Source organism: Yamadazyma tenuis, chromosome 6 (assembly GCF_029203305.1).
Source record: "Yamadazyma tenuis chromosome 6, complete sequence".
NCBI classification, from domain to species: Eukaryota; Fungi; Ascomycota; class Pichiomycetes; order Serinales; family Debaryomycetaceae; genus Yamadazyma; species Yamadazyma tenuis.
This window is the reverse complement of record NC_089466.1, coordinates 772,392-793,884: the sequence shown is the minus strand read 5'-3', so window position 1 is coordinate 793,884 and position 21,493 is coordinate 772,392. Positions and strand designations below refer to the sequence as shown.

General features: G+C 45.2%; 9 protein-coding genes across 9 annotated transcripts; 2 read left to right on the top strand and 7 right to left on the bottom strand. All coding sequences in view use genetic code 12, as the record gives it.

Moving 5' to 3' along the window:
- Positions 1–98: 98 nt before the first annotated feature.
- On the top strand, positions 99–2,363 carry MDL2 (ATP-binding cassette permease mdl2; the record flags this gene model as incomplete). The annotated part of the gene is made up of 1 exon (XM_006686871.1): positions 99–2,363. The coding sequence occupies one exon, from the start codon at positions 99–101 to the stop codon at positions 2,361–2,363; it is 2,265 nt and encodes a 754-aa protein (XP_006686934.1).
- Positions 2,364–2,494: 131 nt separating this feature from the next.
- On the bottom strand, positions 2,495–2,674 carry PSN45_004587 (uncharacterized protein; the record flags this gene model as incomplete). The annotated part of the gene is made up of 1 exon (XM_006686872.1): positions 2,495–2,674. The coding sequence occupies one exon, from the start codon at positions 2,672–2,674 to the stop codon at positions 2,495–2,497; it is 180 nt and encodes a 59-aa protein (XP_006686935.1).
- Positions 2,675–2,891: 217 nt separating this feature from the next.
- Positions 2,892–4,241, bottom strand: HOS2 (histone deacetylase; the record flags this gene model as incomplete). The annotated part of the gene is made up of 1 exon (XM_006686873.2): positions 2,892–4,241. The coding sequence occupies one exon, from the start codon at positions 4,239–4,241 to the stop codon at positions 2,892–2,894; it is 1,350 nt and encodes a 449-aa protein (XP_006686936.1).
- Positions 4,242–4,374: 133 nt separating this feature from the next.
- On the top strand, positions 4,375–5,172 carry SCL1 (Proteasome subunit YC7alpha/Y8 (protease yscE subunit 7); the record flags this gene model as incomplete). Its single annotated transcript, XM_006686875.1, has 2 exons — positions 4,375–4,381; positions 4,436–5,172. The coding sequence occupies 2 exons, from the start codon at positions 4,375–4,377 to the stop codon at positions 5,170–5,172; spliced, it is 744 nt and encodes a 247-aa protein (XP_006686938.1).
- Positions 5,173–5,308: 136 nt separating this feature from the next.
- Positions 5,309–6,709, bottom strand: ERG4 (C-24(28) sterol reductase; the record flags this gene model as incomplete). The annotated part of the gene is made up of 1 exon (XM_006686876.2): positions 5,309–6,709. One exon carries the CDS (start codon positions 6,707–6,709, stop codon positions 5,309–5,311), a length of 1,401 nt encoding a protein of 466 aa, XP_006686939.1.
- Positions 6,710–6,844: 135 nt separating this feature from the next.
- Positions 6,845–9,088, bottom strand: PSN45_004583 (uncharacterized protein; the record flags this gene model as incomplete). Its single annotated transcript, XM_066158323.1, has 1 exon — positions 6,845–9,088. One exon carries the CDS (start codon positions 9,086–9,088, stop codon positions 6,845–6,847), a length of 2,244 nt encoding a protein of 747 aa, XP_066014420.1.
- A 521-nt stretch (positions 9,089–9,609) lies between these two features.
- Positions 9,610–11,868, bottom strand: PSN45_004582 (uncharacterized protein; the record flags this gene model as incomplete). The annotated part of the gene is made up of 1 exon (XM_006686878.2): positions 9,610–11,868. The coding sequence occupies one exon, from the start codon at positions 11,866–11,868 to the stop codon at positions 9,610–9,612; it is 2,259 nt and encodes a 752-aa protein (XP_006686941.2).
- Positions 11,869–12,925: 1,057 nt separating this feature from the next.
- PMA1 (plasma membrane H+-ATPase) lies at positions 12,926–15,628 on the bottom strand (the record flags this gene model as incomplete). The annotated part of the gene is made up of 1 exon (XM_006686879.2): positions 12,926–15,628. One exon carries the CDS (start codon positions 15,626–15,628, stop codon positions 12,926–12,928), a length of 2,703 nt encoding a protein of 900 aa, XP_006686942.1.
- A 2,152-nt stretch (positions 15,629–17,780) lies between these two features.
- Positions 17,781–20,852, bottom strand: PSN45_004580 (chitin synthase; the record flags this gene model as incomplete). The annotated part of the gene is made up of 1 exon (XM_006686880.2): positions 17,781–20,852. One exon carries the CDS (start codon positions 20,850–20,852, stop codon positions 17,781–17,783), a length of 3,072 nt encoding a protein of 1,023 aa, XP_006686943.2.
- Between the last annotated feature and the right edge of the window lie 641 nt (positions 20,853–21,493).

Below are 21,493 nucleotides of genomic sequence, written 5' to 3'. Positions count from 1 at the left end.
ATTTGCTCAATACCATGTTCATCCATATAGCATCACGAGCTGGCCCTTTGAGCAGCAAAGCCAGTCTTACAAATGCTATAAATATAAGTAGACGATCCATGATAACATACCTATCTACTTTCCCTGCATCAAGAGCATTAACGTCTTCAAATTTATCCCATTATCCCGGATTCGAGGTTCATGGGTATTCGAGTCTCAGACTCTTTTCTACATCCACCACCAGAGCCAACACCTCGGAAGACATTTCGGGTAGTACCAAGGAGCTCTCGAAGTCCATAAAGGAGCACTTGGCCAAAACTAAAGAGAAGCGGGCCATTCGAGCTGAAGAGAATAAAGACGAGTCCGACGTAATGAAGAACTCATTCAAACAAAATATTAAGACCATCGTAAGAATATTCAAGCTCGGGGCTCCCGACACCAAGCTCTTTCTCATAGCGTTGGGATTCATTCTATTTGCGGTTCTATATCCGACGGCGGCTGTGAAGTTGGTGGGAGCGGCCATTGATGCCTTCAACAACAAGGCGTTTGATGAGGACGGCAATATATTGATCTGGGGATATAAAGCCACCAGTGTGTTTGCAGTGATGACGCCGTTCTTGGTGGCGAGTGCTGTTTGTTTCTGGGCCAGGATCTGGCTTTTGAAGATGTTGGGGGAAAGATTGGTTGCAAGATTAAGGTTGCGAGTGATGAAACACCTTTTACGACACGACTCTGCCTTTTTTGATGGAGAAAAACACAAGGTAGGTGACTTGATGTCCCGTCTTGCTAGTGATGCATACGTTGTTTCCAGATCACTTACAGGGAACCTTCCGGATGGACTTAAAAATGTGTTATTTGCGTTGATCAGTTCATACATGATGCTTTCTATCAACCCCTTGCTCTTCGGGGTGATGATGTTAATTTCGCCTCCCATAACATTTGGTTCGGTATGGTACGGTGAGAAGATCCGAAAGATTTCAACCAAGCTCCAAAACGCTACTGCTGGTTTGACCAAGATCAGTGAAGAAACCCTCAACTCGGTCAAAGTTGTGCAGGCTTTCACGGCTGAGAGCAAGGAGTTGAACAGATACTCGGATCAGCTTCGGACGGTGGTGGGAGTGGCCAAAAAGGAAGCGTTTGCCAATTCCAATTACTCGGTTTCCATCTATGGGTTGTACCATACGGGGTATTTGGCGTGTGTTGCATTGGGAGTTTATTTCATTTCTCGGGGCCAAATGAGTACAGGGGACGTGGTGGCTTTCACCATGTACCTGGAGCTCTTCAACGGAGCGTTGTATAGCTTGACCACGACGTACCTCGAGTTAATGAAAGGAGCTGGTGCTGGGGTGAAGCTTTTTGAGTTAATTGATCATGCAGACCAGGTGGATGCGGTGAAGGGAAAGAAAATTGAACCAAATTTGGGCAAGGATATCGAGTTCAGAGACGTTGTTTTCAGTTATCCTTCCAGACCCGATGACGCTGTTTTCAAAGAGTGTTCTTTCAAGATTCCTGCTGGTTCAAGTACTTGTTTTGTTGCACCTTCTGGATGTGGGAAATCCACGGTTGCCTCGTTATTATTGAGGTCCTACAACATCAACAGCGGACAAATTCTTATTGGGGGTAAGGATATTAGTCAATACCAAGTAAGAGATTTGAGACGTCAGGTGATAGGAATAGTGCAACAGGAGCCTATTCTTGTGAGTGGGACCATTTTGGAAAACATAGTATATGGGTTAACACCTTCGCAAATTGAGAATGTGACGTTTGAAGATATCCTTGAGGTGTGCAAACAAGCCAATTGTCACGAGTTTATTAACGCCTTCCCCGACAAGTACGATACAATCATCGGATCAAGAGGAGCTTCGTTGTCGGGAGGCCAGAAACAAAGAATTGCAATTGCCAGAGCCTTAATCAAAAGACCGGCGATTTTGGTGTTGGACGAAGCCACTTCAGCTTTGGACTCCAGGCTGGAGAGTCTCATTAACGAGACTCTTAAGGAGCTCACAGCTTCAGGTAGAATGACCATCATTTCCATTGCCCATCGGTTGTCCACCATCTCCAAGTCCGAGTATGTGGTTGTATTGGGTAAAGCCGGTAAAGTGGTGGAAACCGGCAGGTTTGTCGAGCTCTTTAGTGACCCCACGTCTGAGTTGTCCAAGCTTCTTGACCAATCGAGTGATCAATTGACACCCAAATCCGAGAAAGAAAAGCCATTGGACATCAACGACGATCTTTCGGAGGTGGAGGTGATCCGAAACATGGTTTACGACTTACCGTTTGAGACCAGAAGACAGCTTCTCGGGCAATTGACACTCGAGATTCAAGACGGCGAGGTTGACGATATCCAGCTGTTGAAAGACAAGGTTTCATCTGAGTTGCCATGAGCAATCTGTATATAATATTTATAGACAATACATTATTAGTGATAAGTCACCACCAGAAAATCGACTTGAATGTGTATATTCGTGTATATATCATCGGATAGTTAACGGATCCATTAGAACGGTTGGAGCCATTAGTTTAAAAGTTTGGCCTCGCCCTGTACACCCTTTTCGATCTTGATGACCTTGGCTTCAGTGAAACCTCTTCTTTCGGCACCAGCCTTGAGTTCAGGCTTTAAGGCGGCTCTAACGGTTCTGGCGGCAATGGACATGGCCTTGTTCAAGGAAATACCGGCTTGTTTGTATGCTGACATGATTGTGTAGTGAGTTGTTGGAGTGAATTTTCAGTTCCGAAATGGAGTGCGACTTGGGACGAAATGATTGGTGAAGGCACGGGTCTGATGTGTACGCCTGGACGCACCCTCAGAAGGCACACGCACGCGTAAAACTCAGCACTCTGACCTCATAGTGTTATACATTTATTATACAAGTACTGTACAAGCGAGTGGGGGAACACGGTGAAGTTGGACATCATGTGGCCACCATTTCCCCCACGCGGGCCTCGTCCTTCACGTTCCGCATCTCTCTGTCGGTCTCCTGCTCCTCATTCAAGTCCCTAATAGCATCTTCCTCCTCCTCCGTCAACCCCGTCAAATCGGGTGGAATATCACTCATCTGCACCGACGGGGCGTGGTTCAAGAACCGGAGCTGCTCCAACACCTCTTGTTTCACGCACTCGATATACTTTTTACTGTTTTTATTATCGATGCGACCATCCAACTGCGGGTGGAGCGAGTAATCTGGAGCAAACCAGTCGTACGTGGGCAAATAGTTGGGGATCTTGTCGTCCAACGATACATCGTTCAAAATGGACGTTTCGTAGCACCAAAGTCTCGACACATTCCGTGGGGTATACCCTCCACCGCCGAGCACCAAGAGAGGAAGGCCAAACGATTTGATGAACTTGACACACTCACCATGGGCTCGGATGTTCAAGTTGAAACACCCCAAGCGGTCGAACCCAAGCGAGTCAGCCCCACACTGTTGTACGATGGCTGTTGGCTGGAATTTGGTGATCAAAGGTTCCATGATCAGCTTAAAAAGCCGGATGTAAGAGTCGTCGTCAATACCGTCCTTCAACGGCACGTTGATGGCGTAGTTCTTGCCTCGACCTATGCCACGCTCGTCCATGGCCCCGGTTCCGGGGAAGAACTCCCCGTTGTACTTGTGGAATGAGACGGTCATGACCCGGTCACTGGTGTAAAAGGCCTCTTGTACCCCATCACCGTGGTGGAGGTCAATATCGATATACATCACCCGCGGGTGCACCCGTAGAAGGTTCATGATGCTCAATACAATATCATTAACGTAGCAGAACCCGCTGGGCTCAAACTTTTTGGCATGGTGCAATCCACCCGACCAGTTGATGGCGATATCAGACTGGCCACTAATCAACTTGCGCGTGGCATCAAGCGAGGCACCCGCGTAGATGGCTGAGTAGTCATACATCCCATCGAAAACAGGACAGTCCTCTCCGATATTAAACTGGGCAAGAGTTTTCTCCGCAAGCTTCCCGGTAGCTTGGGGTGTGACACTTTCGAGAAAATTGACATAGTCCTCGGAATGAAACTGAAGAAGCTCATCTTTGGTGGCCCGACGCGGGGTGTAGAGATCCATCTGCTCGTATAGCTTGTAGGAAATAACCAAATGGTCAGTTAGAAGAAGTCTGAAAGGTTTCATAGGATGATGAGGCCCATAGTGGTAGCGGGTAACCTCGGGGTTGTAATGGTAGGAGACGTTGGGAGGACTTAGCAGCGTCCCATAGTAAAGCGGAGTGTGCTGTGTAGTTCGCCTATCGGTGGTGAAGGTGACTTCCTCCATGAGTAAATGCGATGCTGGTTGTGAGTGGTGTCTGTGTAAATGCAAAAGGTGAGAAAAAAATGCGCGAACTTTTGAGGTTCAAGTCTCAAACTTTTAATCGCCACTGATAGACACCAGTAATTAATACATAACAATGTCAAGTATGTAAACCGAATATCACCTGGGGGCCAATGGTATACTAACACTCTCTTTAGACTCAGCTGGTTTCGACAGACACATCACCATCTTCTCCCCAGAGGGGAGATTATACCAAGTGGAATATGCCTTCAAAGCCATAAACTCCTCCAATTTAACATCAATTGGAGTTGTCGGTAAAGACTCGGCTGTCATGATTTCCCAGAAGAAGATCCCCGATAAGTTATTGGATTCCAACACCATCTCATACATTTTCAAGATCACCCCTTCCATTGGGATGGTTGCAAGTGGATCTATAGCTGATGCCAGATCCCAGGCATTACGGGCCAGAGCTGAAGCGGCAGAGTTCCGCTACCAGTACGGGTATGAGATGCCGGTGGAGAGTTTGGCTAAAAGAATGGCCAACTTGGCCCAGTTATATACTCAAAGAGCCTATATGCGTCCATTAGGAGTGGCATTGACTTTTTGTCAAGTGGATACTGAAGATGAAGACCGTGGGCCTCAGATTTTCAAGTGTGATCCTGCTGGGTACTACACGGGTGTAAAGGCGGTATCTACTGGACCTAAACTGCAAGAAGCCACCACATACTTGGAAAAGAAGTTTAAGAAGATGGACCACGTCAAAGGTGACTGGAAGGACACCGTGGAGTTTGCAATCAATGCATTGAGCTCGGTGTTGGGAGCCGAGTTCCGTAAGAACGACGTGGAGATCGGAGTGGCTACTGAAGAAGGGTTCCGGATTTTAAGTGCTGATGAGATTGACGAACGGTTAGTTGCCATATCCGAACAGGATTAGAGTTAGTAGTATAGGAATGAAAACAAGTACTTTTATTGAGATATCAGACAGGTTAATCCCTGTCCTAATTGTGTTGAGTGGACTAAATGATGTTAAAATAGTGAATCCTCCTCTTGTGCTTGTAATGGTGAATGTCCTAATACACATAGGGAATAAATAAGTAGGGGCAAGCCTCCAAGTACCGGTCCCAGTCCTTCCCATACTTCTTGGCACACTTTCTGCTGTCTCTAGCAGCTCTGTGAACCAAAACAATCAAGAAGAAAATCGGATGGAACCAGGGCAAAGGTGAACCAAATCCACATACCAAGGCCCATGTCAAGCACATGATATAATCGGCCGTGTAATGGGCCTTACGAGCATACACGTACCAGCCATCGGTCAAAAGCACCCCTCCATTTTCACATTTAATGAATTTGGGGTCAACCAAATCCGAATATGGCAAGTATGGGAAAGTCTTTCTGATCTTCTTGTCACCAGCGATATGCTTCTTGAAGCTGTTCTTTTGACGGTTACCGGTGTCAAAAAGGTAGTAGGATGCAAACAAAACCACAAACAAAACCACCATGACCCACCAAGGCCAGGCATATTCACTAGGGTCATGGTAAGCAAGATACAAGATACAGTGGTAGTAGGTAAAAGGCACACCTGCCATGTTCCAAAACAACAACATAAACCCGAACTTCTCGTAGGCCATGTCCCAGGTTGGAACCACCAATTCTTCACCTTTAGAACAAGCATTGGCATATAACCAATGAGCCGTCAACAAAAATACCGCCTGGACACTGGGAGATCCGTAGTCCTTGATTTGTTTTAATACCAATGACAAGGACAAGAAAAACAAGATGTACCATGGAATCCTGATTTCAAAAAACATCTTCAAGTCCAAGTACTTACCAATTCTGGGGTTCAAAGTAGTACCAAGGAAAACATCATAGATGAAGTTTCCGGTGAGGTCGAGGTAATCCTTGGATACAAAGAGCACATAGAAGTACAACAAAAACGACAAGATAACTCCGGTGAAGATGGAAATGGTGGTGAACTCTCCAATGTCTTCAATAAGAGTACTCAAGTCGTAGATGCCTGTTACGTGGAACACCAACAAAAGTGCCAACGTCACGTACAACGACGACAATGCATTGCAGAAGTATGGCAACTGCTCATTGTTTTTGTGGGCCAATGGCTGACCCTTAGTCCAGAATCCTGGTAAGGTCAAATAGAAGATACCTTGAACAACCACGAATCCAAGAAAGGTAGCAGTGGTTTTCCATGACGGCAAGCCAAACTTGACGAAGTAGGTCCATAAGTCGTATCCAAACTCACCCCATGACTGGCCGTCCTGGGGCCAGGCTAAGGCACCGTTGTAGAACTGGGCCGAAATCCACATGTACCACATCAACAATGGGAACCCAAAGATCATTCCAGCAGCCCCAAGGGGACCGCCAAATTCCCATTCAATTTTATCTTTGGGGATGTATCCTGGCTTGGTTTCCAGGTCGTTGGTAGGAGTCTGCAAAAGAGGAGACGCTTCTGTCGACATAGTTGTTAGAATCAAATCAATGTTTGGATTGAAAAGTTTCGAGCTGCGGCGAATGGTGCAGGAAGCGCGCGCATCTCACTAAACGACCAATACGAATGAACCTTGATGCGTAAAATAAACCCGTGTATACGACGACTATGCGAATGGAACCACTTCCAGTTGGGCGAGCTCCACTTCAGTGGGGTCGTGGTTGCCGCCTGCAGGGTGGCTCCGCAACCAGGTTCGGCGCAGAATCACATTGTTCAATGCCTCCACTGCCGATCCGTTTCCCAACTCCACCATACCTTTGAAAATAAGCTCGATTTTCTCGAGGTGATCGTCATCGTCAAGTAGCCCAGTGATGAGCCTGAAGGCACTTTGTGTCATGAACACCCGGGAATCAAACATATCTGTCGACAAAAAATAGTTGTCAGTTTCACATAGGATAATGTCTTTGCGAGCGTCGTAGTCAGGGCTATTTTTTGGTAGCACGTAGAACAAGTGGTTGGCGAGCTTCATGAGCAACTCTTGGACAAGAGGACTCGACTTGGGGAGCTGGAAGATCCCCGGCATGAGAAGAACCCGTAAAAAAAGCAGGTCTGTGTGGATCTGCTGGCTGAGATCAAACCACGAATACACGGTGACATGGCCCTCAGGTGACTTGTAGGTCCCGTACGCAGCCTCGGGAAAGTTGAGGCGGTAGGGGTCGATACGAGGAAACTGGGGGTGTGCTGGGCTGGACTCGGGAATAGTGCAATCTTTTGTGTTCAACATCGGAGCTAGCACAGCCATCTGACTCTTTTCCACCAACGACAAGAGTTTTAGCACTTGCGGCGAAGAGATCTGGCGATTCTTGGGCTCGGCAGCCCTAAGATACTCCAGAACCTTGGTGTACTCCTTGACCAAAAGCACAAACTCGAGGGTAAACCCTAGAAAAAGGTTGAATTCCACCGTGTTGTTCTTGACAATAAGGCCGATACTCACGAGAGCCTCGTAATAGTCGGGGTTCTGCTCCTTGCCAAAGTACCCAGTGTCGAGAAACACCTTGTCGTTGGTGTCGATGTCGGAGGTTGAGTATTGATGGTTTTCTTCTTTGCGACGACTGCTGAGAGTTCCTCCAAACGGGGTGGTGATGCTGGCGAGCGACTCTATGGCAAAGAACCACGTTCGAGCTAGAGCAGTGCCACGGGAAACCCCTCGAGTGTTTCTTTTGGTGGTAGTATTGCTGTAGTTGATCAATAAGTCTTTTGTTCCGCGTAGGTGGGTTTTCCAACTGTTGAGGATGTTGTCGTTGTTCTCGTAGGTCTTGGAAGAGAAGATGGAACTGAGAAGAATCACCGTCAAAAGCAACCGTTCGATGTCGTTGAGGAATTGGTCCACTTTATTGGAGCTATTACTGGCAAATGCTTGACTTAGCGACTTGAGGCACACGGAAACGTACTTTTGCCCACTCAACTCGTGTACTGGCTTACCGGTGATGTTGAACTCGACGGTAGCTATCATGGCAAGTAATGCACTCAACAAGTAAGGGCAGTTGTTGGAATATTTAAGGAGCACATTCACTACTTCATTGTGTTCCACTGAAGACGCAAATGGGAAGAACGCATCGCCGGTGACCTTCTTGTTCAAGTACCGCAAGTACGCTGCATGGGGGCCCACGAGACGGTGCTGCTTGATGGTGTATTCGATCAACTCAGTGTTGGACACGGATCCTTGGACCTGGTTAGTCTGAGGAGTCAAGTCGTTTTCAAACTGGTACTTGCCGTTGTTGGAGTTGTTGATAATCTCCTGAGAGAACTCGTTGATTTCAAACACATGCTTCTCAAAGGTGTCGCTAAAAGTGTTTCTGGGGCTGTTACTGGCCATCGAATTTGGATGAGAAATTGCACTAAGAGCGGTGGGGGAGCTGGAAGCACCAAGAGTGGCAGGAGAGTTGTGCTGTCGACGGGCCTTCAGTTGTTCCTTTTCAATTTTTTGGTCCAAGAACGGCATCTCCACCAGTCCCAATGGGTCAGTCTTCTTGTGGAGATAGTCTCGATTATCAAGATGGTCCAAGTTGTTATAGTTGAGCAAATCAAACAGCTGGAGATCGTTCATATCGCTCACGAGAATCGTGGCCTCGTCGAAGAGATGCTTCATTTCCTGCCAATCTGTGTCACTAGCAAAGTTATCACCATTTGAGGGTGATAAGATATCCGAAATGGCATTTTTAAACGCCCGGCCCAGCGGCGAAGCTGCAGCGGTGGATCCATTCGACGGCAGTAGCAGCGTGAAGTTTCCCGGTAGCGGTACCGGGTTTAAAGGTTCTCGCTCCAGGAATGAATATTGAAGGGGAGGGCCAGACGGCGTGGCCGGCAGGTCTACTCGAACAAAAGTGTTCATGTATTCGCCACTGGGCATGTAATGTTGTACTGAGAATGTTTGGGGGGAGTTTTGAGTCGGTACTTTGTTGGGAATAGGTCTGTTCCTATGGTGCGAAGAGCTTTGCGATGTAGAAACAGACATTTGATCCAGCTCTGGTACCTGAACTTCAGGACCTGAACTGATATTAAACTTGTTCTTGGACTTATAAACACAAGCCTTGTTGAGCCGAGTGCAGTTGTAGCAAAAAGGTTTCCCTTCATCACATTTCATTTTGCGCCGTTTGCACTCTTCGCATCCACCCCGACTATACTTTCTCTTTTTCATGGGCCTTTTTCTGGGATTTGAAGACTGGACGGTGTCTTTATATGTTTTATTATCAATGGATGCAAAGTTATCCGAATCCAGGGGGTTCGAGCCGTTAACGGTCATTTTAATGTTCTTTAGGAGAAATTGCAGATAAGATTTCGCTCTTCACAAAGTCGCGATCAAGATTAAACTTTTGTTTGCATTATTTACACTCTAAAATACAATGAAACTACTATAAATACTCATGCCCGCTAGAGCACAATGCTTTGAACCTTGGACATGATTCTTCTTCCATGGGGGGTATTTTTTACATTTGGAAGTAAAGGCTGTAATGCCAGCGACAATTTCACCAAGTCAGCTTTGGTGGCCACATCCAAGCTGGTTTGCAAGACATAATTTCCAAATGGATCATTCAACAAGTCCTGGAAATGGTCAGCATTCATCAACAATGCTTGCACCAACCCGTTGGTCAACTTGGAGATTCTCAACGACTTTTCAATGACATTGGACCCAAACTTGTGCAATGATAAGACAATGAGATGAGACTTGATGTGGTTCAAAATGATTGCAACTGACTGTTCATCACCTCTGGACAAGACATATTGCACCACGTAGTTTCCAAAAGGATCCAACGATAAATTGGTGGCATTTTCGGCGATCTTGCTGGACAATTGTTTTCTTTGAGCAGCATTTCCATAGTCCAAACACCGTTGCAACACACAACATCCATGTCTATGAGTAGCAATATCGTTACAGTGCAGAGAAGCAGTGTCAAAAATGAACTGGTTTTGCTTGGACGATAACTTCTGTAAACACTTCTGTACAACGTGATTACCGTTCAAGTCTCTCGATAACGAAACAATGTGAGGAGACAAATTGTCGATGATCAACTTACACTCGGCTTCAGTTGAAATGCACTCCACTAACTTCTGTAAAGCCCTGGTGCCATGAGGGTCCAAGGCGATCCGAATGAAGTCAGGAGCCGCATTCTTCACCAAGATGATTCTCTGGTCGACCGAAACGTTTTCAAACAACTTCTGGATCAAGTAGTTTCCAAAGGGATCAATCATCAACTCAATAATCTTCAAGTAGATTTCGTTGAAAATCATGGTGGCAGCAATATCAGACGAAAGGATATTGTTGGCGTTTTGCTTGTTTTCGATGTCCTTGCCCAAATCCAATTGTCTTTGCAAAAATCGACATCCATGCTGATCCTTGCACAAGGAGAAGATTTCTCCAGTGAAATCTTCCAACTTGGCGTTGATGTACTTAGTGGCATCATCACCCTTTCTTCTGTTGGGGTTGTTGTGCAACTTTCTATGGACATTCATCACGTCGTTGTAGTTGTTGTTTCCATGGTTGTTGGAACCCGAGTCGATCGAAGAGCCTGACAGGTAGTTCGATTGTTGGTTCATTAAGTTGTTGGAACGACGGTTGAACCGATTGGAGTTGGTCTGCGTTGGTTGAACCGAACTCAAGAAATTGCTTCTCATGTTCATTTGTGAGTTCATCAACTGCTGTTGAACCTGATGCTGGACCTGTTCCTGAACCTGTTGAACTTGTTGCTGGACCTGCTGCTGGACTTGTTGTTGAACCTGTTGTTGAACCTGAGCACTTGCCCAGAAGTTGTTTCCCAAGTACATTTCATTACTAGGTTGGTATGCTGGTTGAGTAGGATCAAACTTAAGAGTACTGAACTCAGGCTGAGAGGTGGAGTTGGGGGTGATCGAAAATGGCTGATACAACTGGTGGGGAGTTACTTTGGTGTTATCGGTCTTGGTAGAGGTGTCCAATTCACCCTCACTAGACGAATTGTCTTTTGAAACAGAAGAGTTTCTCTCAGGCATGGCAGCCCCAGAAAAATTGGAAAAGTTCAGGGTTCCAACCAAGGGAGGTGTCGAGAATGGCAAGTTTAAGTTTCTAGTGCCGTCCTGTGGAGGTTCATCTGGCAATTCAAAGTTTTGGGGCATTTTGTCGTGCAAGTCGTGTTCATAGTCCGGATTGACATTGATACCGTACACAAATGGAGGAGCTGATTGTGGAACAAACTGACTGACGTTGTAGTTCCAGGTGTTGGGGGTGGCATGCATGAAGTTGTTAAACTCGAAGTTGGAGGGATTTGGAGTCAAGTTTCCAAAGTCCCTGGAGTTTTCGTTGGCCGGAGTGGACGAGTCAGTAACAGACTCGTCGGTGGATGCGATGTTTCGGTCCCCGTTGGAGCCTTTGGCAGCGGTGTTCAAATTGAAATGGTCAAAACTGTTGATTTCTTCGTCCAATTTCAAGTTGTTAAGGGCTCCAACAATGTCCAAATTTTGGGACAACTCGATTTCACTGCCATCTCTGAAGAAGTTGGAGCCACCAGCGATAGATCCGGCGGCGATAGAAGACGAGCGAATGTCACCCGTCAACAATGGAGTCGAGTTGACGGAAATAGACCGGGATTTGATACCCAAATTAGTTGCGGATGGGTCATCAGGACGAAGAGACTCTTTGTTGGATGCAGCGGACATGACGGAAATGCGAGGGAATAGAAGCTAGAATACACTGGGATATGGGGAATGCTTTTTGGGGGTTTGGCACCTTTTGGGTGGAATCTCTTTGTGGTTGATGATAGGTAATATACAATAATGTACAAAAGAAGAATCAAAGGCACTTCTTTATGCAGAAAGTAAAGGAAACAGCAACAAGCAAATAGTGGCGAATAAACCCTATAGACTGTTCACAAGTGAATAACAGTTTCTGGTGGGGAATCAAGAACGGAAGACTGTGGAAAACCGGAACGGGAGAAAATCAGGGTTGCTGATTGCAAACAGGGATCCGGGAATGCGGTGGGGGCAGATGGGCAACGTGACTAGTAAGAAGTCAAGTGGTCTGAAGTGCAAAAATGTGATAAATCACTTTTAGTAGTTAAAAGGACGTAGTAAAAAACCTGGTTCAATTTTGATTCGAGAGAAACTCAGAGAAAAATTTTTCGATTTGCGGTTCGTCTGAGCACCAAAAGAGTCTGCTAACCAATTTACAAACATTGCCACTACAAGAAGAATGTGAGACCGGAATGTCATCATTGATAGTACCTTGACTATAGCAAGTGTATGATGGAGACCAAACATCAAACTTTACAAAATGGGGGTATTCCCACGTGATGGCAACTTCGGCAATTAGGTGGTAAAAGCGCGAGGGAAATTTTGCAGCCTTAAATCTACAAACAACCAAAGTACTATTATCTATTACTATAAAACGTAAAATATGGGGATGGGAATCAAATAAATATAAAAAAAGAATGGAAACGACAAAGGTATAGGACGCAACCCATCAACCGCAAATTTCTATAATCATAACTCAGAATCCGTATGGGATGATAAAAATTGCAGCCTACCACCAAAGTCGCAGGAGAAAAAAACACAAAAGAACGAGCAGGAATAAAGGCCTTGGAAAAAGCAGTCAAGCCACCAGCAAACACAAACACAGAGATACCCAAAATAACATAACAATCTCTTTAGCTCACATCAGCCAATAGCACAACCACAAACCCAATGGCTCACATATCAAGCATTAAACCGAACCTTCTTAAGTGGACTTTTCGTGTTGAGTAGACACTCTTTGCATGGACACTAAGAAATCTTCGAAAGCTCTAGAGTCATGCGTAGGCTTGGTCTTTCTTCTGTTACAGAAGTCGTCAAAGGCGCTGGATTCAGACATCAAGTAGTAAGCACCACCCATGACACAGAACACACCGAAAGACCAGATCCAGGTTCTGACAACAGTAACAATGTCAGTCCATCTTGGAGACCACCAACCGAACAAGGTGAACATAGTAGCGATGATGTCAACAATTAAGACAGCACCAGACAATTGCCAGGATGGAACAGAGGACCAGAATGGACCTTGAGCTCTGGTGATGAAAATCAACCAGTTTTCAGTCAAGGAAATTTGCAAGAACAAGATACCGTCAATGGCACCCCAGTTTTGGATAATACCGTGGATTTCCCCGTTCTTCTTCATGAACATGGTGGTCAAGGTGATCCAAGTACCAACAGCCAAAATGATTCCCAAGATGATGGACATACCCCACAATCTTGGGGTGTTCCACTTAACAGGTTTAGGGTCGTAAGGAGCATTGTCATAAGCAATGGCCAAAGTGGCCACATCGGCAAAGATAGCAATAAACACAATCAAGTTAATATCCAAAGAATCGTTCAAGATAGCAATCCACAAACCCAAGAAAATTTCCAAGTGCAAAGACAAAGCAATACGGTAAACAACATAAGAGTACATTCTGTGGAAAATTTGTCTGGAGGTCTTCAAAGCATCGATGATAGCAGACAAACCAGGGGCAAGGAAAACAATATCAGCAGCAGATCTAGCAGCATCGGTAGCACCTTCGACAGCAATACCGGTATCAGCCTTCTTCAAAGATGGAGCATCGTTAACACCATCACCAGTCATGGCAACCAAGTAACCTCTAGATTGTAAAATTTCAACGGCATTGTACTTGTGTTGAGGGAACACTTCAGCGAAACCGTCAGCGTTTTCAACAAAGTCAGCAATTTCAGAACCAGCAAGGTCACCTCCACCGGAAAGACCCAATCTGTCGGCATCGTAAATGTTGGTACCCAATCCCAATTGTCTACAAGTTTCCTTAGCAATACCAACGGCATCACCAGTTAACATCTTGACTCTCAAACCCAAACTTCTAGCTTCGTTAACAGTAGCAGCAGTGTCATCTCTTGGAGGATCCATACATGGCATAATACCCAAGATTTCCCAGTGTCCTTCACCTCTCTTTCTAGCAACACCCAAAGATCTGAAACCTCTGGAAGCAAATTCGGCAACGGTGTTTTGGTAGTTTTCGTGAATATCTTCAGGAATTGGGTGGTCATCTTCGACGGTCTTTAAAACAAACAATGGGGCACCCTTAACACAAACAATTCTTTCTCCTTCTGGAGATTCAACAATAGCAGTAACCTTCTTGGACACAGGGTCGAAAGGCTGGAATTCCAAAACCTTGTACTTAGTCAAAGCATTCTTAGCTCTTGGGTACGAGATCAAAGACTTCAAGAAAGCCTTATCAATAGCATCCAAACCCTTCTTCTTTCTAGAGGCAGCCAAACAAGCAGTCAACATCAAGTCATCGGCTTCAACACCTTCAACAGTGTAAGGTTCGTGTAAAGACAACTTGTTCTTGGTCAAGGTACCGGTTTTATCGGAACACAAGATTTCGACACCAGCCAAAGATTCAATGGCAGACAATTTTTGAACAATAGCTTGTTTCTTAGCCAAGTAAGCAGCACCGACGGCCATGGTGGTGGTGACAACAGCTGGCAAACCAACTGGCACACCCACAATGGTGATGGCCAAAGTGTGTCTCAAAATCTGCACGATTCTCACGGATCTGTAGAAACAGGCGGTCCACACGACCAACAAAGTAACGATAACCAAAACCAACAAAATCGTACCGATACTGTTCAACACTTCAGTGAAGTGACCAGTACCAGCAGAAGCCTTGTTAACCAAAGCGGCGGCTCTACCGACAAAGGTGGAGTCACCGGTAGCAGAAACAATCATGAAAGCTTCACCGGTCTTCACGGTGGAAGAAGAGTAACAAGCATCACCGTGCTTCTTGTCAACAGCCATAGATTCACCAGTGATAGCAGATTGATCAACTTGCAAGAAACAGTCTTCAGACACAATTCTACCATCGGCTGGAATAACGGTACCGTCTTCCAATTGCAAAATATCACCAGGCACAATTTCAGAAGATTGCACCTCAACCAAGGAGCCATCTCTGATAACAAAAGCAGTGTTAGCCAAAGACTTCTTCAATTCTTCGACAATAGAACCGGCTTGGTATTCTTGAATGAAACCAACGGCGGCGTTCAACATCAACAAACCACAAATCACACCGAAATCAACCCAATCTTCCAAACCAGCAGCCAAAACAGCAGCGGCTTCCATAACGAATTGAATTGGACCGACGAAAAACATGATGAATTTAACAAACATGTTTTCAGACTCATCAGCCAACTGGTTCAAACCGTACTTTCTTCTTCTCTTGTTCACTTCATCAGCAGTCAAACCGGTAGAAGGGTCGGTTTGCAACAATTCATCTGGGACGGCCTTGAAAGAACCTTCGTCGACTTCGTCATCAGATTCTTCGAGACCAGCCTTGACAGATTGTAAATCTTCAATTAATTGGTCAATATCTTCATCTTCGTCATCAGACAAAGCCTTATCAACTTTTTCTTTGGTTGGTTCAGTAGCAGCACTCATGTTTACTAATACAAGAACAGCTAACTAGTCTAAAAAGTTAAGAAAACGAAAGAAAAAAAGAGATTAAAATTCAGGGATATCTGGGATATTTAAATAATTTTTTCAACAAATGAAATATCTGACAAAAAAATCTTTATTTTGAAAATGTTTTAAAAGCGGCTGAAATGGGTAATAAATTTTACAGGTATTGGCGTACGACATTTTTTACCCAGGTAAAATAATTCCCTCATTAATTTTATATGTAAACTCGGCCCATTACGGCCGGTTACACACACTGGGGCGGGCCGACTTTGCTGGTTGTGCCCAGGACTGCCGGTGGTGCCTGCCGAGACATACATTGCACCTTGCATGCCCGGGATCTCAATTGGGCCAGCCTTTCCCTCAATCTAGTGCCTGCATTGTTTACACTTTGCTGGTTTTGCACCTTTTTGTTCTATTATCTAGTAAAATTGTTGGTTTAAAGTTGCTGGTAATACTTTCTTTTGGTATGCTCCACCGGATCGAATTAATTGGCCAGGTCAGCAAACCCGGTCAGTAAACCCGGTCACCATAACCAATATTCTGCCGGGTATTGCTTGACCATAACCCTTTTAAAGTCAACGGTGATAAGTCCTTTCGGGTGATAGCCGAGTCCACCCTTTACATTATGCTTGGAAATAAAAATTCTCTCACTATATAACCGATGATACCAATAGGATACTCCGGATACAATTTTGCATGTAACCGTCGGAAATGTTGGGATTGCCGGTTGTTTTACTGTTCTATGTCATTAATTCATTCACCGTCTACGTATACTAACCATCAACAGTATTACCTGTCACTTCAATTGAAGCTTTTGTTATTATCCTTTTAACTCCTTGAGATTTTCAGACCGTCGGTGTAATGCCCAAAACCTAACCTGTAAATAAAATGTGTGGGACCGGCGCTCTGCATATACGTAGTTGACCTGTTCTTATCTGCTGGGAGTTGCCATTTCCGGTCAGGTGAGATGCTTCTGTGCTTATCTACAAAGAATTACTTTTCAAAAGATTAGCAGATAGGCCCAGCATTTCACCTGGGAGGTTGCCCACATGCCAGGGCCCAAAGGATGGGGTGTACATTTACCCCACCGCCCATCTTTCAAGTTTTTATCTTTCTGGTAGACATTTCAATATCATATAAAGAATATGTGGTTCCCAGCTGTTCCGAAGCTTCCACTTCATCGACAATAACCTGTAAAAAAAATTAATGCCTCTTGCCGTTAGTTGTTTCCGATTGTTTCGCTTATCCGCTTAGTTAGCATCTGTCAAGCAAAGTGAGAAAAAAAAGCAATTCATGCACCAATAATCCTCACCCCGTCCTCAGCGGTAGTGGAAGCTCAACAAATTTCCAATCCATTCCCCTGGGAGCACCCCCAGGTAATTGGTTCCTAATTGGGGTTCAGGTTCCAGGTACCATCCATAAAACTTCTTGCCAGCAATTGACCAGTTGTCTGGCTCCCAGCCGTCTCCATTCCCCCAACGGTTTGCATTCCCCTCACGAGAAAGCCATTCACCCAATGAGAGCCATTCATCCCAGTGTTCTTTTCTGGGTGTCTACGTCATTCGACCCGTATTACTTCCCGCTGTTTGTTATGGTAACCAGTAAAAAATATCGTGCGGACGGGCGCCTCTCATTGGCACCAATACAGTGCGGCCAGCGGAAAAAATTTTCATCTGTCGCACCAACGGTTGTAGCGGCTGGGTCGGTTTCGGGCTCCGCCAAAAGACTCCGATGGTTTGGTTATATGTGGACAATTAATGGGCCTTTGACTCCTATTTGGGGTGGGGAATGGTAGGAATAGCGTTGGAACACCATGGTTACCTCGTCAAGAAATTGGCTCATTCAACGGTGCTAATTTCATTGCAGACGAATTTGCAAGCATAGATTTAGTGCCGATGGTGTTTTTGTCGGTATAGTACCGATAATTCTTGGAGTGGGGCACAAGCCACAACGGGCGGCCTTCGTGCGGACCAAAATGCCATCGCGTTTGCCTTGCCCGTTACTGGGATCATATCCAATAATTCTCCACTCCAATATATCTAGGAGCTCCGTGGGTGTAGGGTCAGAACTGTTTGCATTCATTTCAAACAGAATATGTGTCTACTATTTCAATGGTATTATGTATTCTACTCTACCCCCTCCCCCGGATCTTCCACTTCAAGGGCCGAAACACCTTGAACACCAAAAATAACACACTTCCTATAAACCGATACAACGCCAAACCCGCAACCAACCAAAGAATGATCGATAAAAATACCTCTGAGTTGTTGCTGATCATTGTGTAGCTTGTCACCTGCATGACCTGGCTCATGCCTCCAATTTCCAACACAATGGCAATTAAAATCAAGTTGGAGAATACCCACACCAACACGGTGATGGTCCTAATCAACGCGTAGTAGTTGTCATCTTTATCCTTTCTGGCGTTGATCTTCTCTACCTTATCAGGTACCACCCGTAACTCCTCAAGCGTGTTCATATACTTGTCATTTACTTCGAGCTCATCTCCACCGCTTACCATCATCAACACATCGCCATCTTTTTCACCGGTGCTTTTGGCCTGGCCAAGATCCCGAGCCTGGGGGTCGCTTCGGGTACCCCACGATATGTCGTTGATGTTGCAGAAGGAGTAAATGTTCAACACATTCACATAAGTGGGTGAAAGAAGCAAGTACTGTAAAAATGAGGTGGCCATAAAACTGGGTTCCCCATATATCAATGCCGCCACAAAGTACAAGACGTATGTACTGGCCATGGAGATCACCAAGTCCCTAAACTTCTCGTTGGAAACAAGCATGAGGGCCGTGAAGTGATTGTTTTTCAAGATCGAATTCACCGTGCTCACCGCCAAATAAACGGCTGCGAAAAGCATGTATAGCATCAACACCGCAAATGTAATGCTAATGGCGAGGTAGAACTTTTTCGTTCCTCTCGGAGTATTTCCAAACCCTAACACAAACGTACAAATGATCGCCACCACGTAGAGCCATAAGGCCACTATTGACAAGTACTTGCCCACCTCAAAGTCAATGGTCTTAGAACCCAAGTTCGACGTCAAGATGTCAAACACAAGAAAGAAACTCGCAAGCGAAAACCACGACACCAAAATAGTCACCAACTGGTAGTAGAATTCCACCTGTAACACGAGCTTCCGCAACAACAGATGCTGACTCTTCCATATCTTGGTCCAATGGAAAATCGAGTAGCACGCTGCAAACAACGAACCATTCAACCATCTTCTTCTTTGCAACACAAAGTCTTCAATGGTCTCAGGAACATCGGTTTCGGCCTTAGCTTCGTTCACGTATCTCAAAATATAGTTGCATCCTTTCTTGGCCACCAACTCGAAACACAAAATTCTATCTTCGGCCAAGTACATGTTGCTGGTAAAAATACCCACTTCTCTATAGCTCTTCTCTTTCAACTCCTTTTCATCATCATCGTCGTTTTCATCAATCTTGTTGCTGTGGTGCAAAAACTCCCCTTTAAAATACTTCTCCAAAGGCCCTTTTCCGTTGACGTTCAACAATGCTTCGTACCGGTACGCCGAAAAAGCTCCTGGTAATACCGAAATAAACCCAAACACAGATTCCATCGGCTTGTCTAGCACGTTGGAGATCTTGTACTCAAAGTTCTGTGCCGCCACCAATGGATTCAACAAAAGCAGTTTGTTTGGTCCCAACCCGGTTTTCATCTCTCCACATGCTCCCGCCACGTTCGGATCGTTGAAGGATCTCCACAAGTGGAAGAAAGCATCCTTTTGAGGAACGGTCCCACAGTCCAAAAGCATCACCACCTTTGGCTGCAAGATGGGTGCGAACGCCTGGAAACACCACCGATGACTATTGATTTTCCTCAAGTTCTTCTCCTTTAAACAGAAGATAAACTGCACCGGATTGTCATTGACGGTCAAGTGGATTCTGTTCTCGTTGATGGTTTCAATTCCCACCGTTGACGTGTACTCAAACACGTGGGCCTTCACCGACTTGTTGTTGATTTTGGACTTGGCGTAGGTATCCTGGTAAATCCCCAATGCCAGCAACAACTTCTCAGTCCGCTCGTTAAGAGCCAGCCGTCCATCGGTGACGATGGTGATCACCACCTTCTTCCAAGAATCCTCACCCCAGTCGGGGTGGTTTCTATTGGTCAAGTTGCTGATGTTGTTAAACACCCCCTTCAAGGTACGGGCCAATAAGATCTCATCTTCGTTGTACATCGTAATTACACACATGATTTCGGTGTCTCTCTTGGGGGTATACATGTCCTGCCGTAAGGAGTACTTGAATGCACTGAAGTTCGAAGGTCCGCACGTACAAGCACTGTATCGCAAGAGTGACATTTCCTTTCCACCATCGGTGATTTTCTTTCCGTAAGTTTCCAATAACGTCTTGGGCACCAGACAATCTACCACGTAGTTACCGTTGACAAGACGGGCTCTTTTGAGGGTTTTACTGTAGTTCAACTTGGGCTTATAGTCGTCCAAATCATCCTCGTCCTCGTCTAACAAGTCTCCAGCCTTAACTCGGATACTCTTTTGTCGGTTCACCTCGTTGGACATCTCCAGGAAAAGCGATTCTTCGTCTCCAAACGGATCAAGATCTCCATCGTCGTCCACATCCCTCAACTGGTTGGTCATGTAATTATCTCCATTAAACGTCAACTGCCTGGTGGGCATCATTCTCATGTCGTAGTTGTAGTCGTAAGGGTTAGGGTTGTATTCATCTTGGTGATAGTAGGTGTTCTGGTATGCAGTGTCGGGGTATTCGGGGGTTATTTCGTGAAAGGCTACTGTTTTCAGGCGCTTCAACTTCATTTCTTCGCCCACAATCGTGCTCAGTGTGTAGTTAGAACCCAGGGGGCCCCGGTGGCGCTGCTGGTACGGTTGGTATAATTGTGCTGGAAGCTGTGGAGGCATGAATGGTTGGCTCATCTGGCTCATGCTGTGGTTCATGTGGTGATTCAAGCTGTGGTTCATGCTGGTATCTATCATACTTCCTTCCAACGTATCATCAAATTCGCTGGGGCTTGCTACCAGGTTGTTGTGGCTTAGGGGCATTCCATAAGCCGTGTTGTACATGTTCATTGTTCCATAGAATGGTTGGAAAGACGTCTCAGAAAAGGGTCTGGGAGTATTGAATGGATTGTGGTCTTCGGAGTTCCTCCGGGTCGGTGACTCGAACAAGTCGTCGTCACTGAAGTCACTCATGATGATATACAAAAAAAAATGAAAATTTTCGATTTTAGGCTTCAGGAGTTTCTCACTGGTGGTCTAATTTTAGCTGCAAATGGAGTTTATTTAGATATTGCTACATCGGGAGATTCGCAGCTCAATTATAATTTGTCGGCGACTCAAAACTTAAAACTGCCTACGTAGACGGCTTTTCCGGATGGGCGGCAAGGTTCGAAGGTGCCACGAGGTTCATTCAACACCAATGCCATTGGTGCAAAGGGTTCCTCCCTTCTGGAGTACAAAGTTTAAATTCTATTTTAGACTTGATATTCCTGTTTGGGTATAACCTTAATGATACACTATTAGTCTTGTGCAAAAATATCTTTGCAATATTCCATTCCCATGCTGCTGTTATGTGTAGTAATAACAGATAGATAAACCTGAGCTTGTCAAATACACGCATTGGATTTTATTAGATTTTATGAACACTGGTGAATTTTGTGAATTTTGCGATAATCAACAGCCATTAATTCACATGTAACTATAATTTCATGGCTTGTGTTAAATTAGATATATAAGGGTATTTGTGTTATGGTGAAGACTGTATCCTCTCCAGTTTCTCCATTCTACAGAAATCACGCTATGTCGCCCCATCAATGCTAATACAAGCACAGCTA